The 23,318-nt window shown below is 47.1% G+C and overlaps 1 protein-coding gene across 5 annotated transcripts in view; it reads right to left on the bottom strand.

The window, feature by feature from the left end:
• The window catches only part of anks1b (ankyrin repeat and sterile alpha motif domain containing 1B), a 260,974-nt gene that overhangs the window by 161,493 nt on the left and 76,163 nt on the right, over positions 1–23,318 (bottom strand). For all 5 annotated transcript variants that reach the window (XM_086146400.1, XM_086146403.1, XM_086146401.1 and 2 more), the window contains exons 4-5: positions 7,474–7,626; positions 2,465–2,608 (exon numbers count right to left, since the gene is read on the bottom strand). In XM_086146400.1, coding sequence (XP_086002526.1) covers positions 2,465–2,608; positions 7,474–7,626 — 297 coding nt within the window. The remainder of the gene's footprint in view (positions 1–2,464; positions 2,609–7,473; positions 7,627–23,318) is intronic.

The raw sequence follows: 23,318 nt of genomic DNA, 5'->3' as shown, positions 1-23,318 counted from the left end.
ATTAATTTAATCGTTTATTAATCCCTCCTTCGTGGGGAAATTGGGAAAGTCATGGTCGGACTATGAGCGGTTAGGGGTTCAGTGTCTTGCTCTACTTTGTAGTCCAATGGACTACGTTTAAAAATGGCGGTTCTCGGCCGACAAAGTGATATTTTTTGAAATCTTTGCTTTGAAACCGCCGAGGAGGAAAATAACGCCGGTCCTCTCAAGAAACATCACAACTCCAGGCAAACAGGTCAATAATCTGATATTCAACCCCCCGGGTCCCTTTAACAAGAGTCGGCTGGAGCAGGACTTGTATTTCCTGGGTTGCGTGACAGTGTGTGTATGTGTGTGTGTGTGTGTGTGTGTGTGTGTGTGTCACAGCTTCCAGGCTGCTGCTGCTGTTTCTCAATATGCAGGGTTTGGCATCCCCAAGCCAAAAAAACAAAAAAAAGGACAAACCAAAATAAGGCACTGATGGGTTTCGCATGCATGGGTAAAGGGACGAGTGTCCTTGAGCAACAGCAGAACAAAAAGAAGAAGAGCCGGTGAGCGGTCGCGACGCCGGCCCATCAGCGCACGAATGTGTGAATGCACTTGGCGCCTGTGTGAATGGGTGAAGGCGACAGTGTAAAAGTGCGCTGAGTGGCCTGTTGACTGGTAGAGTGCGGGATAAATGCACTCCATTTACCGTTTAACACGTCCAGAACGGCAGAGCAGCTCCGAGGGAGGGCGGGGCGATGCCTCGGATGAACCGCCGGTTGCTTTTCCTGGTTTCCTCGACTCGGACACTATCTACCCGTCCCTTCTGTCCGGTCCCGGCCCTCCAGGACTTTGCGTTCTGGTGCGAAGCTTCCTGTCTGAACCTGAATGTAAGCATTCCCCGGTGGAAACGGTGAAGGAGTACCGATACCTGGTCTTCCACAACCTCCTGAGGTTCTCCTCTAACACTGAGGAGATCATCGGGAAATGTCAACAAGGGCAGTGCCTGCTCGGGAAGTCGAGGTCATTTGAGGTTAGCGGCGCGATCCTAACCACGTTCATCCAGAACGTACTGACCTTCTCCTTCACCTGCTGGTTCCACTCCATTACCCAACAAGACAGGAACGCCCTGGAGCGCAAAGCCTTGGTCTGCTCCGAAATAATTGGCCCCTCAGACCTCTCACCTGCTTTCACATTACATTCATTTGGCAGACGCTTTCATCCAAAGAATACAAAAAGTGCAATTCAGTCTCCGAAGCACCAGCAGTCGGAAGTCAGAAGTGACCACTCAAACAGATAGCCGTCTCAGAACCATATACACTGCTCAAAACAAATAAAGGGAACACTTAAAAAACATCTCCTAGATCTAAATGAATGAAATATTCTTATGAAATACTTTGCTCTTTACACAGTTGAATGTGCTGACGACAAAATCACACAAAAATGATCAATGGAAATCAATTGTATCAACCCATGGAGGTCTGGATTAGGAATCGCACTCAAAATGAAAGTGTAAAAACAAACTCCAGGCTGATCCAACTTTGATGTAATGTCCTTAAAACAAGTCAACATGAATCTGTGTTGCTTCCTGAGTGGACACTATGATTTCACACAAGTGCGATTGACTTGGAGTTACATTGTGTTGTTCAAGTGTTCCCTTTATTTTTTTGAGCAGTATATATACATACATTCATTTGTTTGTTTTTAGCCTACCAATCGGCTAATTGCGATTAGTAGGGTATTGCTCGGTGAAGAGGTATGTTTTCAGCTCGCGGCGAAAGATGGGCAGCGACCCCGCGGTTCGGACCTTTTTGGTGGCAGATCGGAGGCAAAGGGTAGGGACATGTAGCTCGACCCTGGAGTCCCGTTTACTGCCCGCTAGGCGAGCACCGGGGTCTTGAACTTGATGCTGGCGGCTACCGGGAGCCATGTAGGGACATGAGAAGGGGAGTCGCGTGGGGACACTTTAACAACACTCAAATATTAAAAACAGCCAAAAAGATCCTTGCAGATCAGTCTTGCATCTTACACCCGATCCCCTCTGGTCCCAGACTCCGTTGCCTCGCCTGCAATACCCAGAGGAGAAGAGCAACCGGAGCCGTCCGACTCCTCGGCGCCGAGCGACCTTGCAAACTTGCGCTCCCAACCCTCTCGTTCACACATCTGGGTCTCCACCGAACCTCCTGCACGTGTTTGGACGGTGGGAGGAACCCTGAGGAACCCCATGTAGACACAGGAGAACATGTACACTCCACACAGAAACTCCCCCCTGTGGGTATCCAACCAGGAACTGTCTTTTCGTGCTAAAAAAGCGCTAACCACTGCGCCGCCGTGCCGACAAATTTTGGTATTTGAACTAAATCCTTCTTCTTTGAATCAGAAGTAGCACCCGGAGGTGTTGTTGTGTTTTATAAGAATACAGATTTAAGTTTAACGCCATCGTCCCGGCTCTTCACCAGGGCAGAGATGGCGGCGAGCTTGTTTTTTGTTTCGTTCTTACCGCGCAGTTGACGTCCATGCCGGCCTCCAGCAGGGTCTGGACGGTGCTGAGGTGGCCGTTGCGGGCGGCCAGGTGGAGCGGGGTGTGCAGGCGGGTGTAGCTGGACATCAGGTTCGGGTGAGCGCTCACCAACATCTGCACCACCTGCCCAGGGAAAGAGAGGAAACTCACTTGAAAACAACCGAAGGGTCCAAAGATACGAGGACACAAAGTCGGCGCAAACCCTCCAAATGTTGAAGTTCCCCTTTGGCGACTTACATTTTAGTTAAAACAAGTCAGAAAATGAGGTACCACTTGCACAGATCTGGGCACTTTATGGCCCATTTTGCTTTTTCACCCGTATTTTCAATCAATATTGAATTTAGAAACTCCTTTTTTTCCTTTTTGTTTAATTTTTTGAGGATGATTGCATACAAAGTAACGTCGGTGCATAATATATATATGGTCATACATTCTTTTAAAGTTGACATAAAATGCCCAAAAAATGAAATATTCAATTTGCAATTTTCATTTTGTTCAATTTTTTCTGCATAAAAATCAAGCGCTGGGACTGCTCCCCAACATCGGACGCACAGGAAGTCATCGGTTTACCGACGATTTTCCCTTAAATTTGGTAAGAATGCAGAAGATCATCACGCGCCGCCGTACAGCTACGTTTACATTCGCCCGTTGTGCTTTCCTTTCTGTTTCTGTTGCTGTTTGGGAAAGTTTTTGCCCTTCGTTATGGCTCCCGAGCGTAAGTTAGACTCTTTGAAGAAAGGGAAAGCCATCTTCACGGAAATGAAACAGAATAAAAAACAGGAAAAGGGCGAAACACCGCCGAACATCGGCCGGCTAATTCCTCACAGAAGTCAAGGACCTCCTGTAACCGCCCTCTTTGGAAAAGGGGGCGGGCGAGCTTTCACTCATTTTTGACAGCACGCGGCGGAGAACAATCGTTTTGTACCAAAATGTTGCGCGGGACGGGTTTTACGGATTAATCTGCCAAAAAGAAAACGTCCATAACAAAGAGAGCCAACCCCCCCCGGCCCTCCGAAGCTGCAGAAAGAGGCGCTGCAGCCCAGCTCTTGGCAGCGAGGCCGATCCCTTTGGCCGGGACTCGGGACCGCAGAGCGGCCAAGGCGCGGATCCAGTTCATAGCGTTAGCCGCGTCGGATAGCATACGAATTGAAAAAGCGAAAAATTGATATTCCGCCTGGAAGCGATCTGTGTTTTCCCTTCCTTGGACTCTTGCCGGACGATGGGGATTACGGGTATGAAAAGTTCAGGTGCCTTCTGAAAGCCGGGGAGAGGAGATCGCACGTTCTCTTTGTCCAAAATGGCACTTGAAGAAATGACACTTCGGATTTCCCAACGCCGGCTGGGACGACGGTTAAACTTCTGACATTTCCGTTTGTGATTTGAAGGAGCTGAAGGCGGGAGGTAGAGCTGAAGGCCTCAGAGGTGAAGATGCAGAGGTTCCTCCTCGGTAAAAGAGGGCGGAGAGGATCAGGAATTAGTCCATCTGTGGGACGCTAGGGTAACATTGCTAACAGTGGATAGCATGTTCACGGTCCTTTCTTGGATTGCGTTCTTTCACTACTGCACTTTAAAATACTCTGCTTCTATGCTGATGATGTTGTATGGTTTAGATGTTCTGGAGATAAAGTCTGTGATGGTTTGGACGTGGACAGAGGAGGGATGGTGAAGAAGGTTGGAGAACCAGAGAGGAGGTTTATGGACGGAGGGACAGGAAGTTAGCATGCATGAGAGAAGAGGATGCAGAGGATTAGCCCAGGGGTTAGCAACCTGCGGCTCTTTCGTCTTTACACTGCGGCTCCGAGTGGCTTGGTATTTGTGTATTTCATTTGTGTTAATTCCTTTTTTTTAACTTTTAGTTCTAAGTTGGGAGATTATTGTGATCTTGAAATATTAGATAAAATTATGTTTATTATTTTTCGCCGCTCAAAATAACGTCACACTCGCGGAAGCCGGTATACCCGCCGGCCGGTAAAGTCCCGATTTGCAGATGCTGTGCGCAGAAGTTCAGGAGCAGAAGTCCCATAAACCAGGTAAAATGAATATTTATGAAGATATTTTGCAAATAATTATTTTTTATTGTTTACTGACACGGTGATTTTTTTCCCGATTTATTTTTGAAATTCAGGTCAAGGCTCCGCTACACGCTCTGAAAGCCCAAAGCTCAAAATGAGTTCATTACATAAATAAAATTTAATTTTCTCTGTAATACTTTGTGAATTTCAGAAGCAACACACTACACACTTATTTATACAAAGTGTAAAGGTAACAAAAAGCAATATATACAGCGGTGCCTTTGATTTAGACGTCAAAAAGTAATTGCGGCTCCCCGTGTTTTCTTTTCCGAGGAAACCGGGTCCAAATGGCTCTTTGGGTGTTACGGGTTGCCGACCCCTGGGTTAGACGGAGGCCGGTGATTGGCTGTAGCCCCTCAAGGGTGCAGCCAGAAGGAGAAGAAGAAGAAGAAGAAGGTATGTCCACCTCAACAATCCTGGTCACCTCTTGTTGTTGCAGATGGAGGTTTCGAGCTAACGCTAACCAGCAAACAGCAGCGATGGCTTGATAACCATCGCCAGCTCGGGCAGACGTAACCATTTGTTTACTCCGGCTAGTTGGTCCACCGTCAGGAAGGGGACTCGGTCGGCACCTCCAAACTTACGAAAGAAATTCAGAACTCGTCTCGATCTACGACGGCGGTTCCTTTTAAAAGGCAAGCGGACGGCATCAACAGGGAAATCTCCATGTCGTAAACTTTTAACCCTGTCTTAGTTACATCCCTGTGCAGCAGCAGCAGCGGCGGCGGCGGCGGCGGCGGCGGCTTCCACCACAGGGAACTCCATTCATTACCGTGCCGAAGGGGGGCGGAGGGGATGCCATGCCGCTTTCATAAATTATTCATCCGCTCTCAGACAAACCTGCGCGGTTCGACCGCGGTTACTCGCCGCCTCGGCTGAGAGGGCGCGTGATTGCGTCAGAACATCGGCGTGGGTGGATATTCGGCGCAACCCACGCCTCCGAGACGGAAATAGCGGAATCGCGTTTCGACGTGTGGAAATCCACGGCAAATACGAGCGGCGCCGATGCAGGCTGTCGGCGTGCCGACTCTCCATCGCCGTCCAGGGGAGGGTCCAGATGGAGACGCCCGACGCTTCTAAGTGACATGAATTGTTGTAAAATAAAAGAGAACAGATTCAATAGGCCTTTATTTGGCAGGAGTCCTCTGGTGTCCTGTAAGGGGAAATTACAGTCGGTAGTGGACCGGACAGGTGGTCCACTGTCCAACACCAGCTTGTGTTCCACCATCCTAGATCCGCCCCAGGACGGGTGCTTGGAGGCCATCCCGTCACCTGCGGTACGCAGAGAACGGGTGAATTGGTCGAGTAAACCGAACACCGAGCTAGCATCAACGGCATCCGATGACCTCGATGGCGATGAATCGGCAAAAATACGGCTCATGAAATTCGGCCGCATCTCCGTCGGTCGATCCATTTCGCCCGGAGAGATATTTGCATCTTCGAGCCGCGCGACGGGAAACGCAACTTTTGTGCCGCGGAGTCCAAAAGGTGCCGAGTCACGCTTGCAGTGGTGAGAAGCAGGAGGGGGCCGGGCTTGTTCGGACTGTGGAGGCAGAGGCTCTGCGAGGAGCTGCCGGCGAATCAGCTGAGCCAGCTGAATGTCTTGGCGTTGTTCTGCGGGGAATCTCACCGGATACTCATTAGCCTCTTTCGCACTGTAAGAACTTCTTCCGAGAGCCATTTCAGGAACTGGACTGTTTCTCTGTGCACTTGGACAGTAGAGGACCTCGGTTCTATTTTAGCTCCGACTCCGAGGCAGGCTCTTTTTACAGTTCCATAGGAACTCATGTGACGTAGGTACTCTGTGATTCATGGGACTCATAAGCCAGATACTTCTTGCTGACTGCGGAGCATCATTTTTAAAAGCTCTTCTGGTCACATCTCAGTTGTTTTCTTGGGACAACAAGGACAGAACCAGAGAGAGATGGAGTGTCCAAGAGGTCCGAGCTCTTCTGGCCCGCTACCTCACCGAAGGGTTTCCGGGGCTCGCAAAGGAACATCAACATTTTCTCCAAAGTAAGTGCAACGTTAGCTAACAGCTAATGATGAGAAGATACAAACACCTCACATCTGAGAGTCCATTGCTATTATTCCATGAATGCGGTGGCAGCTACCAGCTCTGTACTGTCAGTGTCAACTTCCTCTTCTTCTGCTTGTTTGTTTATTTGTTTAGAAGTTTATTAGGATAGCGTGCCATTAAATTAAGCACAGAGGCAGAGATGTTTGTACCAGATTGTAGCTCATAGCTAATCTCCTGCTTCTTCTTCTTCTTCTTCTTCTTGGTGGTTGGTTCTTGAGCGTGGCGCTTGCGGGAATGCACAACTGAAAGGGTTCCTCTGGAGGAGGCGACCTCCTGGAACGAAATTCAAGCCGGACAATTCTTACAACCGCGTTCTGTTCGAAAGCCTCCAACTGATCGAGCTGGAGGACGCGAACCGGACACATGGTGAATCACTTTGTAAGCCCAACAAATATCCGCAGCCGTTGAAGAGCTTCTCCTCGCCGACGTTGCCTGAGCCGTCCTATAATCCACATGTTGCCACGACATTGTTTCCAGGGGGCAGAACCTATGAGGCGATGTGAAGGACCACCCGAAAGCGGTCGGATCGGCTCCCCGGACTCTTCTTTAAACCGTGTAACTGTTTCCACTCAATTTTGGTCCCGAAGTCTGCGGGAAGGTGCTCAGCCTCCAGCTGAGCGAAGCGTCGAGAGCCAAGCCTGCAGAGGCCGCCGGCTTGGATCCACCGATCAACAGCTGGGTTGCGCGCTCCGTTTGACATCCCTGGCCGGACCGAAGGTACGCTCCATTAAAGACCGCAAAATGAAAGGCCTGGGAGTCCCGGTTTGAACCCGCGGGGCCTCCGGGAGGGCCAGCGATTTTCTTAAATCCTCCCTCGCACGGTACTGGAAACTGACCTGCAGCCGTCCGTACAGCGCCGCCAGGTCCAGCGGGGTTTCCTGTCGGCTGTTTCTCATGGCCGGGTCCGTCAGCTCCTGAAGAAGCACCGACACCACCTCCGAGTGTCCGTACTGGGCGGCGCAGTGCAGCGCCGTTTCCCTCTCGTGGTTCTGCGGAGAAAACACGCATGGTTATTCCCAAGGGTCGCCCAAGATGTAGAAATCCCAGGAAGAGGAAAGATCGGAGAAGATCGAGCATCGTAGGAGCGATGGGGAAAGCAATACCGTATTTTTCGGACTACACGTCGCTCCGGATTATACGTCGCACCGGCCAAAAATGCATAATAAAGAACGAAAAAAACATACATAAGTCGCACTGGAGTACAAGTCGCATTTTGGGGGGGTTATTTAATAAAATACAACAAGAACAGACATGTCATTTAAAATTTTAATGACGAGCAATTTAAAATAAAAATAGAATAGAGGCAACAACAGGCTGAACGATATGCTTACATTACATGACACAACTGAGAAAGTGCGTGGTATGTTAACATAACATACTAACAGTTATTCCGATAATTCTAGCATAAATAACATGATAAGAAGTTTACCAAAACCATCCGTGTCACTCCAAATACCCGCTAACTAAAATCCCATGAAATCTTCATCCTCGGTGTCACTTCTCATCAACTCCGGAGGTAGAAGATGCGGCGCTTCCTCTTCTACGTCACTTCCGTCAGACTCATCGTCACTTCCGGTTCCAACTATTCCAGCCTTTCTGAATCCTGCCAGAACGGTTTCGGTCGTCACCGAAGCCCACGCTTTTTCGATCTATTCGATAACTTCCACCAAAGTTGCACGGCGCATTCGTTCCTCTAGCTGTGGCCGCCTAGCTTTTAGCCCGCGATTAGCTTTTAGCCCGCGATTGGCTTTTTTTGTTGTCTTCATTTCAGTTCGAGTTACCTCCGCTTTTCGCCCGTCTCTTACAAGCTTCTCGCTAACTCCGAACTTTCTCTCTGCGGCTCGATTACTGTTTTCGGCTGCATATTTTACTACTCGCAGCTTGTAATCGGCAGAATACGGTTTCCTTTTCGGTGCCGTTTTTGTTAAGTTCTTCGCTAATGTTGAAATTATCATCACAGGCCTAAAGCGCCCTCTTGCGGTTCAATGTGAAAATAACATGTGAAATGATATACCGGTACCGGTAATAATGTGTTAAAAATTTCACACATAAGTCGTTTCAGAGTATAAGTCGCACCCCCCACTAAACTATGAAAAAAAACGCGACTTATAGTCCGGAAAATACGGTATGTTTTAACGGGTGGTTATTTGGAGGGTAAACAGAGGTGAAGGTTTCACCAGCGCGGAAAAGCGGCGGGGTTTATTTACCGGGACGCCGCCGAGAGGTGAAATTCGGCCTCGGACGCCTCGCCCCGCTAACATCCGTCTATCAGTGCAATTTTCGAAAAGTGTGTCAGGTTTTTTTTTCGCGGGAGCCGTCAGGGGAAATCTATCGCCTCCCGTGTGAGCGCGAGACGACTGACGACCGAAACCAGGATGTTTTCCCCGAAAGCCTCCGGGCTTTTCTCTTTCTCGTCTTCTGCACCGTCGCCCCCGCTGATTGAGCTCCTCGGCTTCCGTTCCGGCAGAAAAGAAAAAGACCGACGTTCGTTTTCTTAAAACCGCCTCAAAACGAAGACGTGTTTGTTTACCCTAATTTCCGGATTATAAGCCGTGACTTTTTCCGCACGCTTCGAACACCGCGGCTTAAAAAACAACGACGCGGCTAATTGATGGATTTTTTTTTTTGGTGCTAACAAGCTTCACGCCGCCGAAGCGTTTAGCACATCGGACCGATGAAATGACCGTGAAATTCTCAGGCCGTTCAATTCCCGGACTGAAGAAGACGATTTTAATGATTTTAATGGAGTAGGACAAAGCGGGGATAGAGAATGTACGGATGGATGGAATTTTCCTTGTATCATTTATTATTAATCGTCTTCAACAGCCGTGTTAAAGGCACTGTTCAGAAAAAAAAAAAAAAACATTGTACCAGTACGTATTTGTGGATGTATTCAATTTAAGTTAAAGGTTACTTTTAGCTGGTGCGGCTTATATTCAGGTGCGCCTAATAGTCAGGAAGTTACGGTACATTTCTGTTTCTGTTGCACTATTACAATGATTTCTGGTAAATTTGAGGCTAGCTCTGAACGAAACCAGGCTGTTTATATTTTCTTGAATAATTCATTCATTCATTGGTCATCTATACTGCTTCTCCTGGGTCATGGGGGTGCTATTCAAGATGCCATTGGCCAAGAGTTGGGGTTCAACCAGGACCACATGCAGCCATTCTGACGTCATGTGACACACGACTTGAGGTTGTTTATATGGCGACTATAATAATAATCGTGAATCCACCGTGTACTCGTATGCAAGTATATTAGCAGCTTCCTCGTAACATTGCGGCAGCAACATAGCATGAGTATAATGAAGGCTTTATTGACGCATATTATGCAGAGCGGCTCGGTCTGTGGGAATCACCTGCTACGATAAATCCACATTTCAAGTAAAACTCCCGGTATTGTCTGTTAAAATCTTTCTTTTTCTCAGAAGTTGTAGGCTCTTCCTCCGTCTCTTCACGACACATTCTGTTTTTTACTCATTTTGCTAGCTTGTGGGTTACATTTTTGCCGTTCAAGTGACCGAGATGTAACTGAGAGATTCCGGTCAAAATAAAAGATTTTTCAAAATAAAGATTCTTCGGACTCAGATAATAAATCCAACGGAAATAAGTGATCATTTCTCGCGCGGCCCGGTACCAATTGATCCACGTACAAGGTTCAAACAGAATAAGGATGGATGCCGCATAGCTAATCCATCTGTAGCCTACATACGCAACCGTTGAGCGTCTCATTTACGCACCCGAACAATGTAATTCTCCACTGAACCCGGAGAGAACATGCAAACTCCACAAAGACAGACCGACGGGATCCAACCCGAGACCTTCTTGCTGTGATGCAGAAGCGCTAACCGCTGCATATTTCTTCCTCAATGTCTGGACCATCTTGAAATACCATCTAGCTGCTTATATTTCTACGGCGTTAGCATGTCAGTCCACGTCCGAATGAGCTCACCGCTTCGGTTAATGTTGTTTACATCCCCTTGAAGCAGTTTTCAACCCTGCACAGCATCGGGTTTGGGATCCCTGACAAAATGAACCTTCCTCCTGTGAAGAGGAGCTTGTGTTTCGGAGGTTATTATGAACTTGGGAGGTTCTCATCTCTAGAAGAGGCGGTTCTCCCGGGCGTTCTAGCCGCTAACACACTGAGGCCGGGCCCTCGGGGGGCCGGAGACGCCCCCCCAGTTGCTGACAGACCTATAATGGCCGGCGGACTGAGCAATGGGGTGGTGACCGGTGAGAAAGACATGATGGATAATCGGCCGGGGGAGATGTAACATCAACCAATTAAATGTGTGTATGCTCATCTACGGGTTTGTGTGCACAGTGTCTTCAAGTGCTTCTGGGGAATTTGCAAGGGCACCATCTTTATGGGAAATTCAGTGTCTTTCCAATAGAAAAGCAAGACTACGGATGAAGGGTCTCAGCTCTTTGGCATGCCAGCGGCGCATTTGCTTTTCAAATTGAGCTGATAGCATTATCCTAATGGCCTCCTATCCTGGTGGCCTAAGAAGGGTGGCCAAGGCCTGGAAACCATCCAGGAAGTCCGTTTGAACACATGATTCCGGCGCCAGCACGGCTCGGCTGACTTCCTGTTCGCCCGACGGGGTTGCACCATCTGACCTATCTGACTCGGTGAAGTCGTACGTGATTGGATGTGCCCTTCGCTCCAAGGGTTCCAGTCTTTCGTGACCCCAAGGTCCAACAAGAGACTGATGGCAAGAGGCCCACAATTGTGGAGCGTGGTACTTCCTGACATCAGGCAGGTCCTCAAAGCAAAACTGAAGACCTTATCTATTGCAGCATACAAGTCCTGGGGTAGGGTTTTCTTTTAGTGGCCCTTTAGAACTGCAGTTACCACTTGCGCCTCACAGGAAGAAGGTGTGCAGGGTCTCCAGGTTCTCCCAGTTTCTGAGTTTCCTCCAAGTTCTCCCCCACAGTCCAAGACCATGGGGGTTCATCCGGCACCCAAAATTGTCCAGAGGTGTGAGCGAGTGGTCATATGACTCGCGCTACTTCTTGCAACTGGACTTGAACAGATAATTGTCACTTTTACTCAACACGAGGACGTCTTCGGCGCTCGAACACGTCGCAGAAGCGCACCCGTGATCTTCACAACACGTGTTCGTCCGAGGGTTGCGCGACGGACGAATTTACGTCTCACAGATCGAAGTCACGTTTGTTCGTTTACGAAACAACGCCGAGGCTACAAGGTTAGCGGCTGTTTTATTCCCTGGTCTCCCCGCCTCAGATCCGCCTCTCGCGATGGAATTCTCAAACACCCAACCCCCCCTCTTGAGCCGCCAACTCTCCCGCTCGATCCACTCGCCGCGCTCATTCTCGTCCCCGGCAGCTAGCGGAGGAGATCAAGAGGAGATACCATATGGAAGAACAGCAAAGTGAAGGAGCCCCTATATGAACACACACACACACACTCGTAGAAACTCATCCACGTGATCCAGAGATGGAGGGTGGAGAAAAAAAAAACCACCATCCTCGGTATGTTCAGCCAATCGGCTGCAGGCGCCTGCATTCATGGCGGAGTGCAGCTCCACGGCAGGGGAAGCGCAGTCATCTCGCGCTCGCTCAGCGTTTGCCGCCGGGATCTTTGCCGGCGGTGGAGTTCTGAGAGGCCGAGAGGAGCGACCGCACACCTCGGAGACGCCGTCACAGAATCCTGCTCCTCACATACAGTCCAGTTCACCAGAGTCACTGACGGTCCGGTGGCTCCGTAAGACCGAGGATGAGCCGTCTCTGGGAGAATGAAAGGGTGAAGGTTGTAACTCTATATGATGAATGAAGGAATGAACAAATGAATAGATGAATGGATGAATGAATGAGAAGTTGATGGTTGTAAATCTATATGATGAATGAATGAATGAACGAACAAATGAATGAATAAATGAGAGGGAGAATTTTGTAACTATATGATGAATGAATGAATGAATGAACGAACAAATGAATGAATAAATGAGAGGGAGAATTTTGTAACTCTATATGATGAATGAATGAATGAATGAGAGGGTCAATGTTGAAAAGCTATATGATGAATGAATGAATGAATGGATGGATGAATGAGAAGTTGATGGTTGTAAATCTATATCATGAATGAATGAATGAACAAACAAATGAATGAATGAATGAGAGGGAGAATTTTGTAACTCTATATGATGAATGAATGAATGAATGAATGAGTGAGAGGGTCAATGTTGAAAACCTATATGATGAATGAATGAATGAGGGTGAATGTTGTAACTATATGATGAATGAATGAATGAATGAGAAGTTGATGGTTGTGATGAATGAATGAATGAACGAACAAATGAATGAATAAATGAGAGGGTGAATTTTGTAACTCTGTATGAATGAATGAATGAATGAGAGGGTGAATGTTGAAAACCTATATGATGAATGAATGAATGAATGAATGAATGAGGGCTGAATGGTTGTCTGTCTTTCAAAGGTGTAAATGAAAGGGTGAATGTTGTAACTCTAAGTGATGAAAGAATGAATGAATGAATGAGAGGGTCAATGTTGAAAACCTATATGATGAATGAATGAATGAGGGTGAATGTTGTAACTCTATATGATGAATGAATGAATGAATGAATGAGAAGTTGATGGTTGTGATGAATGAATGAATGAACGAACAAATGAATGAATAAATGAGAGGGTGAATTTTGTAACTCTGAATGAATGAATGAATGAATGAGAGGGTGAATGTTGAAAACCTATATGATGAATGAATGAATGAATGAATGAATGAATGAGGGCTGAATGGTTGTCTCTTTCAAAGGTGTAAATGAAAGGGTGAATGTTGTAACTCTAAGTGATGAATGAATGAATGAATGAGTGAGAGGGTCAATGTTGAAAACCTATATGATGAATGAATGAATGAGGGTGAATGTTGTAACTCTATATGATGAATGAATGAATGAATGAATGAGAAGTTGATGGTTGTGATGAATGAATGAATGAACGAACAAATGAATGAATAAATGAGAGGGTGAATTTTGTAACTCTGAATGAATGAATGAGAGGGTGAATGTTGAAAACCTATATGATGAATGAATGAATGAATGAGGGCTGAATGTTGTCTGTCTTTCAAAGGTGTAAATGAAAGGGTGAATGTTGTAACTCTAAGTGATGAGTGAATGAGAGGGTGAATGGTTGCATATGTAGTTTTAATGTCATGATATCATGAATGAATGAGAGGTTGCACGGATGAGTGAATGAAAGGGTGAATGATTGCACATCTGGTTCGTCTCTATATGATGAATGAATGAATGGATGAGGGGGGACGGTTCTCTCCCGACCTCTTGGCCAAATTTCAGCCTAGGTATAGACTATTAGCAGACTATTAAACTATAAGCAAAGTATAGACTATAAATGAATGAATTAATATTATTACTGTATTATTGTTTTTTTTTAATTTGCCTTGCTTTCTCAACATCCACACTGACCTGCTATCGTGCTGTCTGCTCCTATATTTTCAATCGTTTTGCGTTTTATATACACATACGTATCTATACACATATGTATATACATAGATACGCATATGTATACATATATATGCATATATATATAATGTATGCATGCAATGAACTGCATAAGTGTTTCAAAACAATTACAGCAAACTTAACAGTAGCAAAATATTGTGCTAGAAAACAGCCAAACACTATAAATGTTGTCAAATGTTGCATGTTGTCAAAAAATGCAGTGAGAATTTACCGTGAAATAAAAACAACTGGCAGAGGATATTTAAATATAAATATTCATTAATTCGTTTAAAATAAAGGGAAGCTGAATTTGGAATTTCAGGAGGTCCTTTTGTTGCGCGTGGGTTTATTTACTTTTTTCGGAGGGGGTTCTAAACAGCTAACACACACACACACACACACACTCGCATGTTTTTGTTCACAAATCGCCACTTGCGTCATTTGTGCTAAACCGTGCGTTTGATCCAGTTTTCAGACTGAAAACCTAATCCCACGAATTACCCTTCGCCCCCCCCAAGAAAATGAGGAAAAAAAAAACAAAAAAAAAAACGAAAAATACAATAAATTCTTTCTAAAAGGACAGCATTGAATCCACCCGGATGAAATGTGAAACGGGCAATTGGGAAACAATAGCCGTGGTGAGTCGGCGTGCGTTCCTTTTGTTCGACGGGACAGTCGGGGAAGGAGGCGGGAGCTGAACCGGCGGCGGCGGCGGCGGCGCTCGGGGCGGCTGGCGGCCCGCGAGTGATTAATTCTGACAATGACAATTACTGCCACATTATATAATAAACCCGAGTGGGAAATAACAGTCGCAGAGCACAAAACGGGCGGCGCTCGGAGGGGAACGTGGACGGGACGTTCTCCTGGACGACTGGTGTACAGGACATTTTTAATGCATGTATGTGATAAAATAACACATTTATGACGGCGGTTATGAAAGAATAGGTTTTTTGACGTGTGAACGGTTGTACGTCTCTGAACGCCGCCCTGTGATTGGCCGAACCCCCGCCTCTCGGCCAATGACGACTTGGCCCCGACCACCGCCTGAAATGATACGTCTGGGAAAATGAGAAGCATCTCATCATCTCCACAATGGCGAATTGTAATTCCCATTTTTAAGTCTCTGCTTGAGCAATTCACGTCCAGATTTATTTCGGACTTTCCGGACCTCCAGACGAGACGGGGTGACGTCCGAACTGTTTTCGGCGTCGGGTCTTAAATAGCGAGTCTCTGCGATCAATCGGAGGCGATGGAAGTTTTTGCGATCCCCGTTTTAAATTTATTCCGAGGGGACGCCGATCGGACCGGGTATCGAACGTGACGCCGACGCGCAGTACTCTTTCCGGCCACTAGGGGGTCGTGGGAAGCGGCAACACGAGGTGAGGCGGCGCTGGACGACAAATGAAGCCGCCCGATTGGCTGAAAAGCGACGTGGTTCGACTTCCGGGGTGGGATTGGTTTGGGTTGCTTTTCCCCGTGTTGTTTTCTGCTCCGGGAATAAAAAATAGCTCGCTTTTTTGCAGAAACCTGGATGTTCGGTAGATCATCACCAGCTTCTGGACCTTGATATTTACAGCTGTAAACACACGAGCACTTATGAACACTCAACTCCAAATATGATTAGGATAGAATTTGTTTTAAAATGACAGACATCTGCAGCTCTGTATTCTGGATGAACAGTTAAGAACATTCATTCATTCATGTCTTATCCTGCACTCAGCTGTCAACTCTGGATCGATGAAGACAAACAACGATTCATTCACTCACTCATTCACATGTAATAAGGAGACATGCAACCATTCACTCACTCATTCACATCATATCAGACATGCGACTATTTACTCGTTCGTTTGCGCGTCATATAGACACAATTATTCACTCTCTCATTCACATCAAGTAGAGACGAGTGTAGATTCACTCATTCACATGTGATAAAGAATCAAACTGAATCACATGTAATATAGAGACACACAAATATTCACCCTCTCATTCACAGCATTCATTCATTTGTAATATAGAGACATACAATTATTCACTCATTCATTCATTTGTAATATATAGACATACAACAATTCACTCACTCATTCACATCATGTGAGACATGCAGCTACTCCTGCATTTGCAAGCTATATAGAGAAAATTATTCACTCATTCATTCACATCTTATAAAGAAATACAACCAATCACCCTCTCATTCGTACAATTCGGGGTCTCCTATGAACCTCCTGTATGTTTTTGGCTTCTGGGAAGAAACTCATTCAGACACTGTGAGCACACAGAGCCGAATCCAGCCAGGGAGCTTCTTGCCGTGAGGCGTGGGCGCTAACCGCTGCGCCGCCCAGGTGAAAAACCTGTAAACTTCTCTTGGAGCAGCTTCCTTGACTGAAGGACACGCCGAATGTAAATCTCACACAGCTTAGTTTCTGCTAAACAGATCATTGGAAGGGGACACGCTGTCGCCGCTGTCTAGACTCGTATGCACGGGACCGAACAAACGGCCACCCGGGTGGAAATGAAGCTTATCGGCGCAGCGGCGCCGGGCTATTTGTTTGCTGAACATGCGACGCCTTAGCGCCGTTGTAGCGATACGCAGGATGAGCCGCCTCCCGCACGCCGAGTCTCCTAATCCCCGCCGCCGGCGCCGGGAGCCCGAGGAGCGTCGTGTAAATGCAACCAGACAGAAAAAGACGAGGCAAAAGAGGTGACATGTTCCCGTCTCCTTTGTCTCCTGGCGTCAATAAGGATCATCGTGTTTCGGTGCGGCCGATACCATCTCCTGCTCCTGGGCTTCATTTTCGGCTTATGCGTGAAGTAATGACCAAAAAGGCGGACGAAAGGAGATGACATGAGGAAAAGATGACAGAGCGAGGGAGGAGGACGGAGGTGGAAGCCAGAGCTGAAGCCAATACATCGAACCGTCACACCGGAAGCATACCGGCGGGCGCAACCGCAAGGCTTTTACCAAACACAGGTACTTTACGTTGACCAGAGTCGCCGCCCACCTTAATTAAACAATACACCTGCTGGATGGCGGTGAAGACTTCACTTCCAAGTTCCCTTTTCTGACAATGACAAACATGGCGGTGGTTGATGGTGTCCATTCTGAGAAAGAGGTGGCTCAGTAGACGCCGCTGGTCTGCGCGGGCCTTAAACAAATAGCGGCATGTGGACGGAGAATTCTTATCTCACTTCTTCTTTCCCGCTCCTTTCGCTGGTTGCACTTGAGCATACCGGAAAACACTGCCCCCTCCTTCCAGGACCTCTGTGGTGGTACTGCTCCAATTCCTGTGTCTATTACAATTCCCTTGATTTTGGACCCCAGCGGTTCAAATTTCTGGGGCGGCTTCGGCTCAGTTGGTTGAGCGGGCGACTTTCCGACGGGAAGGTTGGTGATTCAATTCCGGGTTCCCCTTATTTGCATGTCCTTTGGCAAGACACTTGAACCCCCGGTTGCTCCCGATGGCCTTGTTAGCATCATGAGTAAATGCTTTCCAGAGCTTTGACCTCCAAAGTGGTACCAAGTGGAGATCTTCTCCTCTCAATTTCAAAGACAGTGACATTCTGATGTTTGAGGACGGCGGATTTTTGACAAAGCGGAAAAAAGAACCTTCATATCGATGTGGGTGTCAAAAGCACTCCAACGTTTTACATCTTTCCCAAAGTGTTCGTGCCGTCAAACGCGCAGCAGTAGCACGGAGTGGCAGGATTTAATCCTGAAACAAAAACCTGTTTCGGTATCAACTAAATGTCCTCCTATCGCTGCAAGGTGGAGTCCGTTCTGAGTCGTGGACTCTCACTTTGGTTAGCCGGCAGCACAGTCGCAGAAAGGAAGGCACTGCAGAGGACCATAAAAATTGCCCCAAAAAAATATGTTCTCCAACTGTTGAGGGCAACAGGTTCAGGACGGTCGATACAAAAACAAACAGATTGAAAAACAGTTTTTACCCGAGAGCCGGTCGTCGCACTAAAGTCGGCACAACCATGAACGCTTGAACCTCACATACAGTACAAAACCTCTTAATTCCTCTTAATTCCTCTTCCTGCAGCTGCAGGGAATCTTCAAATCTTTGCATTTAAGACCTTAAAACACTTTATAGCCTTGACTATGACACTTTATAGTTTTATTTGTATTTCTTATTCTCCACCCCTTTTTTTTACTGTTTATACAATTTCCTGCGATTATTTATTATTGTTATGTTTTACTTGAAACAATTTCCTTCGGGATAAATAAAGTTGTTCTTATTCTTATACAATGCAATAAACCTTTTTTTTTTTCATTTTTCACTTTTTTACTTCTTTATATTTTACTTTTTTCTTCCTAATATTTATCTATTTATTTTTCCAGTTATTATTTATATTTTTTTATTCAATTTTTTCATATTTTTTTCTGCCTTGTATCTCTAACCCAGAGATGCTGCTGTCGTTGTATTGCTGCGTTGCGTCCTGCTTTCTAATTTTTTAATGTTTTTGATTCTACTGAACCTGAGAGCTGCCATCTCTAAATTTCCTTGCGCTTCGCGTCATGACAATAAAAACTTGAATCCTGTTCACCAGCTGACGGACAGGTGGGCTAAAGGAGACCACCAGGGCATCTGCGTGAAGATCCAGGATCAATCTGAGAGCCTTATAGTTGGTTTTCCAACCAATACCACATTTTATTTGACTTCTTCTGCTTAAAATGTGAATTTTCTGCTTTCAACCGGGGAAAGAAATATGGTTATTTTTTTATAATTGCGTGACGTCCTGAAGCTACACCTTGCTAAGAAAATCCTCCAGTTTTATCTTCTCGTATCCCCAGGTAACACTTTAATTAACGCCTTAACACGCGATCTGCGCCGAGCAGATCGCTATAATTGCGATCTTCTTTCAAGGAAATACTCACCGGAGAACCCGACAGAGCGCTAGGCTGAAGAAAAACAATTTCCAAGCGCTATACCCGTGAGAAAAACCTCCGCCGGCCCAGCGTGGAGGGCTGTGTTTTGGCAACGGACGTCGGCGTCCTTCCCAGAGCGGCTTTCCCATGGCGGCGAGGGTTTCTAAGAGGGGCCGCGCTCAACTTGTTGACTATCCAGGAACATGTGGTTTCATTTCGGGTCTGGTAGCGCGGGGGCTGCGCCGACTGGAACCGGCAGGGAACACAGGAAGACATTTGTGGAGGCGCGCAGCAGGCGAACGACCTCCTCACCTTTTAACTCTCCCTTATGTCACGCGGCTTGCAAGCTGGCGGAAGGCTTGCAGGAAGCCGTTCGTGAAGGTCGGCGTTCCCGCATCAAATATCATCCTCTCTGTGTCGCCCTGCTTACGACTGTAGCCGCTTTCGGACATGAGCATGCTAAGTGCTGTCCGGCTTCTCGAATTCCGTTCCAGGAAGTAGCCTCCTCCAGCGGAAGCAACACGGAGGTGGAAGCTGGAATAATAACCAAGGAGTATCAGACAGTTGAAGCGTTTGTAGCTTCTCCCTGCGCTGCTCTGGCATGTGGAGAACCCTGTTAGCCGTTAGCTAACAAACTGGCCAAATTGTTGATGTACAGAAGAGCTTGCGACCTCTTTGATACTCCATTCCTGACTGTTTCTGTCCATTTTCTCGCAAGAAAACAGCTGATCAATGACCGGGATGGTCCGCAAGAAGTATCCGGTACAAGAAGTAGCTTAGCACCTTAGCACCCTGCGCTGCTCTGGCATGTGGAGAACCCTGTTAGCCGTTAGCTAACAAACTGGCCAAATTGTTGATGTACAGAAGAGCTTGCGACCTCTTTGATACTCCATTCCTGACTGTTTCTGTCCATTTTCTCGCAAGAAAACAGCTGATCAGTGACCGGGATGGTCCGCAAGAAGTATCCGGTACAAGAAGTAGCTTAGCACCTTAGTCACATTCCTGTGGAGGAAAGCCCTGCCTTGGAGTAGGAGCTAAAATGCTTCCAGTAGCAAAGGTTTCCTCTGCTCTGTAAGCATGAAAAAAAGCCTCGTTCCAGAAAACATAGAAATTCCAGCGGTGAGAAAGCGGCCGGTGCTTTTCGGAAAACAACCGGAGTAAGAGCGGAGAACCTTATCACCCGCCATCCTTGTCACGGCTGGAAAACAATCCCAGTGATGTATCTGAGCGCGAGGCCTCACACTTAACCTTGCCAGTCAAAGACACGCCCAGTAAATAACCCTCCAATCTAACAGTCCAGTGGTCCGATAAGGATAACGCGGCGCTGTTCCCCAGGTAGTAGACGCTTTCTGATGTGACACGTACGACGGGCCGGCTGTCACGGAGCCGGAAACCGAGCCGCCACTCGTCGCCTTGGGAAAGCACTGGCGCCGACTTGTATGCTTCGAGTATAGCAATGACCGCGGGTTTGAATCCCGGCAACAAGCTGCCGTGGGGCATCTGGGGAGACGGGATGTTCCGACCGCCACTGCCCCCGAGGTCTATTTTGAAAAATACGTTCCCCCCGCATATGTCCTCGCAGCGTAACAAACCATATATTACTCAAATGCATGATGGGATATTTTGGACAGGCTCTGTAGGTGGATAAAATACGCCTTAGCTCAGCAGCTATAATTTAGCATCCTTGACGTTACCGCTCGCTATCGTGCAAACTCTAATTGAGGAGTCTCCTCCATCCCCGGGAAGCCACATGTCACTGCGACGTAAAAATGAAGGGCGCAATTTTGGAACCCGCTCGAATTAGATGCTTTATTTCTTCGAGCCGAGGACGATCTACGGTCACCGGTCCCTGTTTCTCCTCCATGAAGCGACATTTAAAATATTTCGGGGGGCGGAGGGGGCTGAAAGTGAAAGATGGTAATTTTCCGTGGAGGGTTCCGTGCCGGGAGTTTCCCACGTGCAGCAGCGTCTGTGAACGCATCTTCGGCTGGTTACAGGTGAGCAGACAAAAACGGGACGTGGGAATGCGATCTGTGATGACGGAAAGCAGAAATGTGAAGGTTTCCAGCTGTTGCTTCTTCAGATGGGGCCCAAACTGTGACTTTTCTTGCGAAGTAAAAAAATAAATACCTTCGCCAAAAGCCTGTCGCAGTAATCTGTTGGGGTTATCAGTCTCTGCAATTCTTCACCAGAGAGCCTCATCCATCAGCAGCCGAGCAGGAGGGTGGACTCATCAGGCCTTGTCAGGGTGAGCTTAAGAGGAGCCTCCTGCCAGCCCTTCAGGGCCAGATGGCCTGGAGTAGGTACCTCCATACGGACCCCTCTCCTGGATTCCACTTATCCCTTCCCGGCAGATCTTCATCTCCACAGTAAGATCCACTCTCTGCTATTTGTTCCTGAGTCCGGAAATCTGTATCTCACCTCTCCTCACAAGTTCCTCGTTCCTGAGACTCCCATGACTCCGATCCCCTTTCCTTGTTAGTTCCTGAGACTCTCACGACTCCGATCGGCTTTCGTTGTTAGTTCCTGAGACTCCGATCACAACTCCAATCGCCTTTCCTTGTTAGTTCCTGAGACTCCAGCAACACTGACGCCTTTCCTTGTTAGTTCCTGTGACTCTCACGGCTCCGATCGCCTTTCCTTGTTAGTTCCTGAGACTCCAGCAACACTGACGCCTTTCCTTGTTAGTTCCTGTGACTCTCACGGCTCCGATCGCCTTTCCTTGTTAGTTCCTGAGACTCCGATCACAACTTCAATCGCCTTTCCTTGTTAGTTCCCGAGACTCCCATGACTCCAATCCCCTTTCCTTGATAGTTCCTGAGACTCCAGCAACACTGACGCCTTTCCTTGTTAGTTCCTGTGACTCTCACGACTCCGATCGCCTTTCCTTGTCAGTTCCTGAGACCTCCATAACTCTGATCGCCTTTCCTTGTTAGTTCCTGAGACTACGATCACAACTCCAATCGCCTTTCCTTGTTAGTTCCTAAGACTCCTATGACTCCGATCCCCTTTCCTTGATAGTTCCTGAGACTCCAGCAACACTGATTGCCTTTCCTTGTTAGTTCCTATGACTCCGATCCCCTTTCCTTGATAGTTCCTGAGACTCCAGCAACACTGATTGCCTTTGCTTGTTAGTTCCTGAGACTCCGATCACTCCAAAGCCCAGAAGTCAACAACTAACCTTTCCCTCGCAAGTTCCTGAGACTCCCGTGATGCGACCCCAGAGGCAACCCGGATCCATTCACTTCAGTTGTAATAAACCCCTTAAAACCCCAAACCTCCTCACAGTGTTTTTGCATTTGGGTCAGGTACACCCTCTGAATATCACGCCAGAATCAAGAGGCAACCCTCTGGCTCCGGATCCTGCAGATGGTCGGCACTGGACCTAGCTCCCGTCCGAAAAGGTCAGGCAGAGGCGAAAACACCTGGCCAACCGCCGCACCTCGGGGCATTTCTTTCCAGGAGCGCCGGCGGAATCCATAATAAAGGTGTAATTAATGAGGCTAGTTAGTTTGGGCGAATGATGCAGAACGCGCGTGGCCGTGCACGCAAATGTGATAATGCACACCTGCTTGTGCAGGTGAGTAAACAAGAGGCGGGAAAGAAATTGTAATTCCCTGTAATTTCATGAAGACAGACATATCTTGGTTCCCCGTTCCCCACTGAAACGATATTAATCCATCCTAGCCTGCTGGTTTTGCTATTTTTTTAAATTAGAAAAATGTTCTTTCTAAATATCAAATAATGTATGAGAATATGATGATGCATAATAAATGCGGATAAAGGAAAAATTTGTTTTATCAAAGTTGATTTACCATAATTTCCAAACTATAAGCTGCTACTTTTTTCACACGCTTTGAACACTGCGGCTCGAACAACGATGCGGCTAATTTACGGATTTTTGGGGGCTAACGAGCTTCACGCTAAAACATTTAGCCTCGTCACATCGGACCGATGAAATTACCGCAAAATTCTGACACCGTTCAATTGCGACGACGAAGAAGACGACTAGTGGTTTGAATGCGCAGGAGGAAGACCAAGATAGCAATCCGCTGGAGTTGATAGACTTTTCCTTGTGTAGCTTATGATTCATATTTATGAACGTTTACTCTATGTCTTTAATTAAAAGCTAAAAAAATGTTTCTGTGTAAACATCTCATGCTACACTATGGACACCTGCAACCTATAGACAAGTGCGGCCTATATATGTACACATTGATTCATTCAGTTATTTTGAGGCGGTGCGGCTTATATTCAGGTGCGCCTTATAGTCCAGAAATTACGGTACCTTCAGAGGAAGATGCCGGTAGCG

The sequence above is a fragment of the Fistularia commersonii genome, chromosome 5 (assembly GCF_037954325.1).
Source record: "Fistularia commersonii isolate RoL2024-O1a breed Wild chromosome 5, RoL_Fcom_v1.0, whole genome shotgun sequence".
NCBI classification, from domain to species: Eukaryota; Metazoa; Chordata; class Actinopteri; order Syngnathiformes; family Fistulariidae; genus Fistularia; species Fistularia commersonii.
Note: the sequence above shows the minus strand (reverse complement) of the source record. Positions and strands in the feature narration are given on the sequence as shown.